At 35.4% G+C, this 11192-nt stretch overlaps 1 protein-coding gene across 1 annotated transcript; it reads right to left on the reverse strand.

The window, feature by feature from the left end:
* Window positions 1-1549: 1549 nt before the first annotated feature.
* Window positions 1550-9620, reverse strand: LOC132903451 (disks large homolog 1-like). The gene is made up of 5 exons (XM_060951852.1): window positions 9449-9620; window positions 6239-6375; window positions 5378-5542; window positions 2861-3010; window positions 1550-1847 (listed from the first exon to the last, which is right to left on the reverse strand). The coding sequence occupies exons 1-5, from the start codon at window positions 9567-9569 to the stop codon at window positions 1683-1685; spliced, it is 738 nt and encodes a 245-aa protein (XP_060807835.1). The 5' UTR covers window positions 9570-9620; the 3' UTR covers window positions 1550-1682.
* Window positions 9621-11192: the final 1572 nt, after the last annotated feature.

Genomic DNA, 11192 nt, shown 5'->3' on the forward strand with positions numbered 1-11192 from the left:
TTTATTTTCTTTTATTTATTTACTGATTTATGTACACAATAAACACAAAAAACAATTCCGCTTTAATCAAATAATTATTAACATATTATTATTAATTAATTTTCGATTCCCACAAATAAGTAATCAAATTAAAAGAGTTTGTTTAAAGATTCTATGGATAATATAGTTTTTTTAACTATATAAAAACATTTTAATACCCTTTGGCGACCTGACCACACTAAAAGCAGGTCAGAAGCAGTGCAGTTTAAATGCGGGCCCGCATATGAGTAGTAATATAAGAAACTTTTCAAGGACGTCACACTGCGGCGCGGCGGCAGAGCAGTTCAGTCGCGGTTTTTAATTGTGATGTGTGACGTGTTCGAAGAGATTACTCTGTTACCTGCTTTTGGAGTTCTCAGGCCACGTGTGAATCACGTATTGAACATTGCATTACTACAAGGTTACAAATGAATACATAAACAAATAAATTAATTAATAACCCAGATCTGTTTTAAACTATTTCTTTTTTATCTTATCTTATTATACATATGTACTTAGTTGTATTCTGTTATGTGTAATAATAATAAATAAATAAATCAAAAATCAGAAGTAAATTACTTAAAATTAACAGTAATTATATTTAAACATATTTTAATACCTTATAAGAATGAAGCGATAAGTTAGTATATATTTTATATAATGGGAGAAAATATTATTAAATATTGACATTGTCTAGTTACATCATTCATAATAATTTCGTAACAAAACAACAAACGAAATGTTATTTCGCGTAGGAATCTAGAAAATTGGAATATATTTCCATTCCTATATTACCTTAATTTTATACTTACATAATAAATTCTATCGATGCATCAATGGAAGTTATAAAGTTTGTTAAATACATACATATAATCACGTCTATATCCCTTGCGGGGTAGACAGAGCCGACCCTGTTAAAAAGACCAATAGGCCACGTTCGGCTGCTTGGCTTAATGAAAGAATTGAGATTCAAATAGTGACAGGTTGCTAGCCTGTCGCCTAAAGAATCCCAAGTTTATAAGCCTATCCCTTAGTCGCCTTTTACGACATCCACGGGAAAGAGATGGAGTGTTCCTTTTGGTGCCAGGAACCACACGGCACTTGTGTGTAAAGTTTTTTAGGCCACATATTAAATGTGTTAATTATATATATGGAATAAACTGGAATAAACCCAAATAGGTAGGTACATTTTGAAAATATGCGTTTGTTTAAGAAAAACCTACTAAGTATCGTTATTTGTCGATATCAGAAGTAAAATAGTAACTTATTTCTTTAAAATGTCATTCTTCGTCTATTTAAAAATTCAGCGTACGTCACATATTTTCTTAATATATAAAAAAATTATATATAGAAGTCATCGTTATAAAATTTTATGACAATTAATATTCATAAAAAAAAATGTATACAATGCAAAATATTATCCAATGTTTTGATAATTAACTACGCTTTTACCATATATAGTAACGCCCGCTAGATTTCTCAATAAAAACTATACCTAGGTTAAAAAAATATATTTTTTAATTGAGTGAAATATAAATCTGAATAATTTAATTTTAAAAACATATTTTTTTTAAAAGTATTTATTGAGATTCACGCTTGCGGAGCGGTCACATGTAATTTTTGCTATCCATTAGACATAAATTGTATATAAGCAGTTAAAGAAATTAAACTTCAGGTCGTGTTAACTTAAATCGTTTAAATTTTATAAGAACAGATATATGGCTCGATAGGATTTTAGCAATGTCTGGTACTGATATTACTATTTTATTGTTGATGGTCACAAAAATGTCACCGGGATGGATAAGCTCAAAACCGCCATCATCTTGATACTGTAATAAATCAATTTAACATTTAATAACACAATTTTAACACAGTTTTTTTTTTTTTTTTTTTTTATTAAACATTTTTTTTATTTTTTTAATAGCTGAACGTGGCCATTCAGTCTTTTCAAGACTGTTGGCTCTGTCTACCCCGCAAGGGATATAGACGTGACCATATGTATGTATGTATGTATTTTATCCACACTAATAATAAAGAGGAAAGATTTGTATTTTTGTATGTTTGTGTGGAATAAACTCAAAAACTACTGGTCCGATTTTGATAAAATTTGGCACAAATATAGAATAGACCTTCAAAAGTGACATAGGCATAAATTTGTTTTTACTCTTTGTTTATTTCAAAATATAAAACACAAAAATATGTCCACCCGTGCGAAGCCGGGGCGGGCCGCTAGTTTAATTATAAAAGTCTAATACATACACACATACGTGTAATCACGTCTATATCCTCTGCGTTGTAGACACGAGACAACAGTCTTGAAAGTACTGATAGGCGACGTTCAGCTGTTTGGCTTACTGATAGAATTGAGATTCATATAAAGTAGTCCGTCGCTTAAAAGAAGAATCCCAAGTTAATAAGGCTATCCCTTAGTAGTTTTATACGACATCCATTGGAAAGAGATGAAGTGGTCCTATTCTTTGTTAGAAAACTGTCACTATTTAAATCTCAATTCCATCATAATGCCTTCTATTGGTGCTGGGAACCACACGGCACTTATTTTTAATTTTAGCTTTAATAAATTTGTTTTGTTTCTGTTTGATTAAATATATAAATCATCTCAATCCTTGTAATTGAAAATTTGAAACTCTAGTTCAACTTTCGCCCAGAAGTTGATGGGCTGTTAACCTGTCACTATTTCAATCTCAATTCCATCCATTTAGCCAAACAGCTATACGCGGCCGTTCAGTGTTTCCAACACTGTTGGCACGGTCTACCCCGCAAGGGATATAGACGTGACTATAAGTAAGTATGTCAGGTATGTGTAAATGAATGTTTTGCTCACCGTTTTTTTCACATAAACCCCTCGATTTCTCTCGTGCACACCGTGACATTCATAAGTCATTTTAAACCGTTCAGACTTGGTTTCCTTCGTCAGGCGTACCTCATAAAAGTCGAAAGGAATCGGGTCAGGTCGAAAAATAGTGAACCGTGCCTGGAACAAAAAAAAAAAAGGCTTGTGTTTAAACGCCTACCAGAAATGCACCTATATTACTTCCAATAAATTCGAAGTGCCTGCCATAACGGATAAATGCTCACCAAATTGTGTATCACAAAATATTCTAGAAATAAAGCTATTTTGCTTTTTATTACATTCTATAAAAATAAATACACACCTTTAAAGTCAATTTGAGTCCAAATTTTGTAAATTATCGCTAAGGAGATGTTACCAATATTTTATTTTATTACTTTCATTTTAGTTATCTATGCTGAGGGAAAAAATTACAGTCAACCGCAAATATTTTTTTCATACCAAATATAATATTGATTACACCAAACACAAGTTACATAATTAATGCATTATGCATTTAATTATATATTTTTATGCAGTTACATAATTACTTTGTTGTCAATTATTGCAACACATAATGACTAAGGTATACAATGAAACAAACCATTGGTAGATGAGGAAATAAAAAATCTAAATTAAAACAGAAATTTTATTAAAGTGTTCATAAGATTAATTTAAGAATAATCAATGGCACTTTAAAAGGAACACAATAATTACAGTCTTATACAATCTTATCTTATAAGATTAATTTGTACTTAAAAATAATCAATGGCACTTTATATTTTACGTATATATTACGAAATCTTAGCTTGACCATAATATATTTTGGATTTTGGTTACATAATTTGATTACAATAAAGCAAATTTGAACTGTACATTTTGGTATCAATGTTACTGTTTTAGTGAAACAATATTTGGTGAGCATTTATCCATTTTGGCAATCAAAAAGAATATTTGTACACAACGTACGATTATTCTGACGTGTGTATACTTATTTTGAAGCTTAATACGTTTTACTTTGGGAAACTAAGTATAGATTGATTTTAATTTATATGGAGTTAATTTATTTTACTGGGTACTAAAATTTAGAAAACAAAAGCTATTTTGGTGAGCCCTTAAATTGTACCCAAAAAAAAACAACATACAAATTATCAATGCAAAGCAATAAATTTTTAATAATTATGAATAACTAGCGGACCCGACAGACTTCGTTCTGTCAAAAAGATTTGTAATATGACAGTTTTTTGTTCCTATCTATTAGACCTACATTGCTAAGACGACAGTGAACTTTATACATTAGCAATACAGCTCAAATTGACTGTACGTATTAGTTAGAAAACGTTTGTATGGGATAAAGAAAAGGACTGTTTTTAAGGTTTTCAGGCAATTATTTGGTATTTTTTCGCCGTAAAAACCATCCTTGAGCTTCGACGAATATTTAAAAAAAAGAATTGGCCATATTGGTCCAGGCGTTCTTGAGTTATGCGCTTACCAACACATTTAGCGATTCATTTTTATATTATAGTCACATTTTGTCAATATAATTCCAGTAGCTACTACGTAAAGCTACTACTTACATAATCTGAATAAAATGTAATTTTTAAACATTTAGGTAATTAATACATATGTCGTTTGTTCTTCATCAATAGCATGTATTTTGTATTTATTTATTTATGTAGGTACATCAAGGAAAATAAGAATAAAACTTAAAATAAAGAGAAATTATCAAGGGCACTACTTATTTAGTTATGAATGTGGATGAAGCGAAGGAAGTATGCAGAGATCGTGGCAAGTGGAAAGAGGTAGTCTCTGCCTACCCCTTCGGGGAAGAGGCGTGATTTATGTATGTATTCTTATTTCTAGAGAAATTTCTCCCAGCAGGCCCGCGACAGGAAAGAAAGGCATTGACTTGTGTACATAATAATTAAGATATAAACTTACTGATAATAATAAACCTAAAACATATTATCATAAAATAACAAATATCAAATAAATAAACATACATGTTCTTCAATGTCGTGTGGTTCCCGGCACCAATACAAAAAAGAAAAGGACCACTCAATCTCTTTATGTACGAATGTATGTATGTATAAAGCTGAAGAGTTTGTTTGTTTGTTTGAAAGCGCTAATCTCAGGAACTACTGGTTCAAATTCAAAAATTCTTTTTGTGTTGAATAGACCATTTATCGAAGAAGGTTTTAGGCTATATAATATCACGCTTCAACTATAAGGAGCGAAGAAATAATGGATATTGTGAAAAAATCGGGGAAAATTATTCACCCTTGAAGGCTTCAATGATGCCCAAAATAACTATTCCACGCGGACGGAGTCGCGGGCACAGCTAGTGCATAAATAATATTGGTTATTACTTTGATCAAATAAACATATTATATTTAAAAAAAAAAACGATATTTGTTACTCGTATACCAAACGACAATATCATTATGTAAGGATCTAACATTTGTTGACCATAGACATAGACATACATAGATACGCTAGGGTCAAACTCACCTTAGGTGGAGCGAGAGTCTCGATTATATATCTTCTTCTATTCAGTGGCAAATCTTCGGTTATCACTGTGTCGTTGACCTTTCTGATTTGGTCTCCGAGCCGGATACGACCATCACTTGCCGCAAGCCCGGATTTTTCAATTTTGTATACAACAACACCTGGCCCCTGCGTTAGAATATCATCATCAATGTACATACATACATACATACGGTCACGTCTATATCACTTGGCTAGACAGAGCCAACAGTCTTGAAAAGACTGAAAGGCCACGTTCAGCTATTTGGCTTAATGATAGAATTGTGTTTATAGAGAAATATAATTTATACGGGACAGATCGATTTAGACTCGGAAGTAAGTGCGAAACTTGTGTCAAGAGTAACAAACTTAATGATTTTATTAACTTATATTTTATAATTCAAACTTAAAACATCCGAGACCCCGACCAATCGGAAAGTGTTCATTGCTAATCATACCCTGGGATTCGAACCCGGGACATACTTTTGACGGCCTCTGTGGCGCAGCGGTAGTACGCTTGTCTGTGACACCGTAGGTCCCGGGTTCGAATCCCGGTCAGGGCATGATGAGAAACGAACTTTTTCTGATTAGCCTGGGGCTTGGACGTTTATCTATATAAGTATTTATTATAAAAATATAGTAACGTTGAGTTAGTATCTCGTAACACAAGTCTCGAACTTACTTCGAGGCTAACTCAATCTGTGTAATTTGTCCCGTATATATTTATTTATTTATATACTGTGCCACAGAGCAGCGTATTACCGCTGTGCCCAGAGGTCGACGTTAAAGATGGACAACAAAATAATTATTAATGTATTTGAAGTGTTTTGAAAAAGAATGACTTACTTGGAAAGCTGTGTCGGATCCGCCCGCATATTCAATTCCCAGGATGAGGCGCCCTGTGTTAACTCCTGGGGGCTGTACGATCTCAATTGTCGTCTCTTGGTTGGGGACTATGACCTCCGAGATCCCTTCTTTTTCTTCTGTAAACAAAGGATATATGTGATTAAAATTTGAAAGAAAGAAAGAAAAAATATTTATTTGGTGCATAAGAATAGAACCACTTCGTATAATATTCTTTTTATTTGTGACGGTAGACTTAAATAACACGAAAGAAGCTAAGGTAAAAAAGGGTGTGCCGCAAGGTTCCATTCTGGGACCTTTTCACTTTGTTTAATTATTTATTATTTATTTATTTAGTACTCCACACAACAGTTTCATTTTATAATCCTAAATAAATCTCGTATATGTTAACAACTTGACTAGAATCATATATATACATCGTATAGTATAGTCACTAGAAGATAAACCGCTGTAGTGAAAACTGTATCCCAAGTTTGTAATCCTATCCCTTAGTTGCCTTTTACGACATCCATGGGAAAGAGATGGAATAGTCCATATTCTTTTTTTAATTGGTGCTGGGAACCACACGGCCGACATATGCCACAATACCCTCAGCTATTGTTTGGCGTTAATAAACGACACCATATATTTTACATACATACACATAATCACGTCTATATCCCTTGCGGGGTAGGCAGAGCCAGCAGTCTTGAAAAGACTGAAAGTCCAAGCTCAACTGTTTGGCTTAATGATACAATTGAGATTCAAAAAGAAACAGATTGCTAACCCATCGCCTAGAAAAAGAATTTCAAATTGATAAACATATACCTTAGTCGCCTTTTACGAAATCCATCGGAATGAAGAGATGGAGTAGTCCTATTTTTTATCCACCCGGCACCAATATTGTATCCTATTTTGAAAATAAATTTGTTTTGATTGAAAGGTATGATACATACATATAGTCACGTCTATGTCCCTTGCCTAGAATCCTTCAAAGTCCTTTATCACTAAAACCTTACCATCTAAAACCTGGGCTATAGAAAACAGCGATAATCGTGTGGTAACAGAACTGGTTGAAATCTCCGAAACATGGAAAGGCTACTGTCAGTCGTTATTCCAGGACCCGCACTGCCGCGATTTCCCGAGTACTGTCCCTAATACTGAGGATCTGGAACCGGACATTCTCCTGTCTGAGGTTAGAGCTGCAATAAAACATCTCAAAAACGGGAAAGCCACTGGAAGAGATGCCATTCCCATAGAAACCATAAAAGCTCTAGGAGAGTATGGTGATGAAATTTTTCACGCCATCTGTAATGAAGTATTTCGGACGGGAAATTGGCCCGATGAATGGACTCACACCATATTTACCCCCTTACACAAGAAAGGTTCCACAAAGAAATGTAACAACTACCGCCTTATTGCTTTGATACCACACGCCAGCAAAATTTTGTTACATATCCTTAACGAGCGTCTGAAAACATACCTATCTAAGGAGATAGCTCCAGAACAAGCCGGCTTTGTGAAAGGGAAGGGCACTCGGGAACAGATTTTGATTGTTCGCCAGATCATCGAAAAAGCGCGAGAATTCAACAAATCGGTGTATATTTGCTTTGTGGACTTCTCAAAAGCATTTGACTCGGTGAAATGGCCTGTGTTATGGGACACACTATTGCAAATGGGCACGCCTTTACATCTAGTCCACCTTTTAAGACGGCTATACGAGGATGGAACAGCCTCTGTGCGCACAGAAGACGTCTTGTCAGGAAACTTTCGCCCTAGTGCCGGAGTACGCCAGGGATGCATAATATCACCGCTCTTGTTCAATGTATACACTGAGTTAATAATGCGCATCACTCTAGAGGATTGGACAGACGGTGTGAAAATTGGTGGATACAAAATTGCCAATCTACGTTATGCTGATGACACCACTCTCTTTGCAACTAGTACCCAACACATGGAAGATCTACTTCAGAAAATGGAACGTGTTGGCCTCGAGTTCGGTCTGAAAATAAATCGCAGCAAGACGAAGATGATGGTTGTGGATCGCGCTAACAGTAATTCGCCAGAAGTAACTAGAATCGCGAACTGTGACGTGGTCCAATCGTACACTTACCTTGGCGCTCTGATTTCGAATAACGGTGGATGTATCGACGAGATAAAGCGACGAATGGCAATCACAAGATCGGCAATGGACAGAATGAGAAAAGTATGGAGGAATCGTAGCATCACTAAGACCACAAAGACCAGACTGGTGCGCACGCTTATTTTCCCCATATTTTTGTACGCTGCTGAAACGTGGACATTGCGAGAAGTGGAAAGAAAAAAGATAGACGCCCTAGAGATGTGGTGCTGGAGGAGAATGCTTGGTGTGTCTTGGACAGAGTTCCGCACTAACGTCTCGATACTCCAAGAGCTCGGTATTAAGCAGCGACTATTTCCCTTAGTACAATCTCGCATTTTGTCATTCTTTGGACACGTTACAAGGAGAGGCAACGGATCCATAGAACGGCTTGTTGTCCAGGGTAAAGTGGAAGGCTCTCGACCGCGCGGAAGGTCACCCATGCGATGGACCGACCAAATAAAGTCTGTGATTGGCGGTTCACTTAACGAGTGCAGCAGGATGACTTCCAGCAGGGAGAAATGGCGGGACATCGTAAGGCGCACATTGGCGCCCGCCTCCAACACTACATGATGACCACGACCACTCTGTCAAGAGTGACACGACTAAGAAGAAGATGTCCCTTGCGGAATAATGTAAACAACGCCCATGCCTGTACCAAAAAGTCTATTTTATCTGTGGCCCGATTGTGGCGCCATCTGTCATCTTTTTAGTTTTACGCTGTTTGCCGCTAATGTATAGCTTAACACTTTTTCAATAAACTATTTTAACTATTGTTCAGTCTTTAATGGTAATATTTTTACAATAATTATTATAAGAATTCCTTTAGAGGTATGACGGCCTCTGTGGCGCAGCGGTAGTACGCTTGTCTGTGACACCGGAGGTCCCGGGTTCGAATCCTGGTCAGGGCATGATGAGAAATGAACTTTTTCTGATGGGTATTGGATGTTTATCTATATAAGTATTTATTATAAAATATAGTATCGTTGAGTTAGTATCTCGTAACACAAGTCTCGAACTTACTTCGAGGCTAACTCAATCTGTGTTATTTGTCCCGTATATATCTATTTATTTATGAGGCCTACTGTACATACCTTTTTTCGGTGATTCCACATCGGGTGACGGTTTCGATTCCCGACTTGGGCGCTCAATAGGCGGAGTCCCCACTTTACTTCCCGACGCTAAGGGGGTCGGGTCTATTTGTTTTCCTTCCATACCGGCGCTGACTTCAGTCTGCGCTGGAATTTCTGATGATAACTTGACAGGACAGACAGCTATGGAACAGAATACAATAGATTTATTTTCGAAATTGGATACAATTGGAATGACTTATTGACGTCACATCACAATCGAATTGTATGTACTACCGCTACCAAAGCGCATTTGTAGAAGAAGCGGTGGTATAAACTACATTGCAGCATTTTCCTTACAGATCAATTTACAAATGTATGTAGATCTCTTAAATCTTAAATGTGGACGAATAGGTACTCATTGCCTACATTAAAAATGTGAATGAGTTTAAAACTAATGATTATATAGCTAAAATAGGATATGTACACAATGTATAAATTATATCAACACATCATACATACATACATACATATAGTCCTTCTATATCCCTTACGGGGTAGACAGAGCCAATAGTCCCGAAAAGACTGAATGGCCACATTCAGCTGATCGGCTCAATAATGAAATTGAGATCCAAATAGTGACAGGTTGCTAGCCCATCGCCTTAAAAAGAATCACAAGGTCGCGTCAATGAATACATAAAAAGGGCTTTTGTCGGAAGTCCTCAAGAACTGAGATTCAAATAGTGACATGTTGCTAGTCCATCGCCTAAAAAAGAATCCCAGGTTTCAAGCCTATCCCTTAGTCGCCTTTTACGACATCCATGGGACTACTCCATGGTTCTATTCTTTTTTGTATTGGTCCCGGGTACCACACGGCAAATACTAACTACTTAAAAAATAAAAAATAATCTTACCGTGAGGTGGGTGGCGTCTTCCTTTATCGATCCTTCGTTGCCAGTGACAACGGAAGGGTCGATAAAGTACCTATAACTGATGGGTGTATATTACGATAAATAACACCTAGGATTAGCTACAAAAACAGGCGAACTAAGCTTAACTTTTACCACAATATACAAAACTATATAATTTTTCACGAAAAAACACATTATAATTGTTTTATATAGAGAGCTACAAGTGGGTATAAAATTGACAAGTGAGGTTCAGTGTTGCCAGAGGCCAAAAAATGTATATGCTAAGAGATTCTATCCACATGTAAACAGTTGCGTACAATTCTTGAAGGGCAATTAATGCACGTAATTTATTGCATTCAATAATTGCACTTCAATGTACAAGAAAATTGTATCGTCTAAATAACGATTTTCATTAAATGTTCGAAAATATATTTTTATGTATGTAAATCTGTAACGTGATAACTATTGAATCGTTGGTCTAATATTAATGTAATTTGAAATGTACCTATGTAAGTTAAGTAAGTAGTTAGGTAGAATTATGTCAATAGAATTTTCAAGATTGTAAAGCATAGAAATCGGTTAAATTGTTTTTGAGACATTCATAATTTTGTAAAGTAGATCGCGAACTTAGATCTCTCGAACACTTCATAAATATTTTATGAACCTTCTTGAAATCTGGGGTATCAAACTCCAGATTTAAAGAAGAGGTTTAAAGAAAAAAATAACTATAGTTCTAGCAGATTTTGATATCCCAGGTGTTTTGCCATCAGTTTATTACAGGAAACAAAAAAAGTGGAATCAAATCTTGTTGATTTTTCATCAGATGATTTCAGGATACCAAAATGTGTTTTAGGCTC

The sequence above is a fragment of the Amyelois transitella genome, chromosome 26 (genome assembly GCF_032362555.1).
Source record: "Amyelois transitella isolate CPQ chromosome 26, ilAmyTran1.1, whole genome shotgun sequence".
In the NCBI taxonomy this organism is placed as follows: domain Eukaryota; kingdom Metazoa; phylum Arthropoda; class Insecta; order Lepidoptera; family Pyralidae; genus Amyelois; species Amyelois transitella.

Coding starts and splice junctions, on each gene's coding strand:
- LOC132903451 (XM_060951852.1), bottom strand. CDS start 9,569: ATGGAAGGAAAACAAATAGACCCGACCCCCTTAGCGTCGGGAAGTAAA. Junction 5,543..6,238: donor GATCCGACACAGCTTTCCAA/GTAAGTCATTCT, acceptor ATTCTAACGCAG/GGGCCAGGTGTTGTTGTATA. Junction 1,848..2,860: donor GGGTTTATGTGAAAAAAACG/GTGAGCAAAACA, acceptor GATTTATTACAG/TATCAAGATGATGGCGGTTT.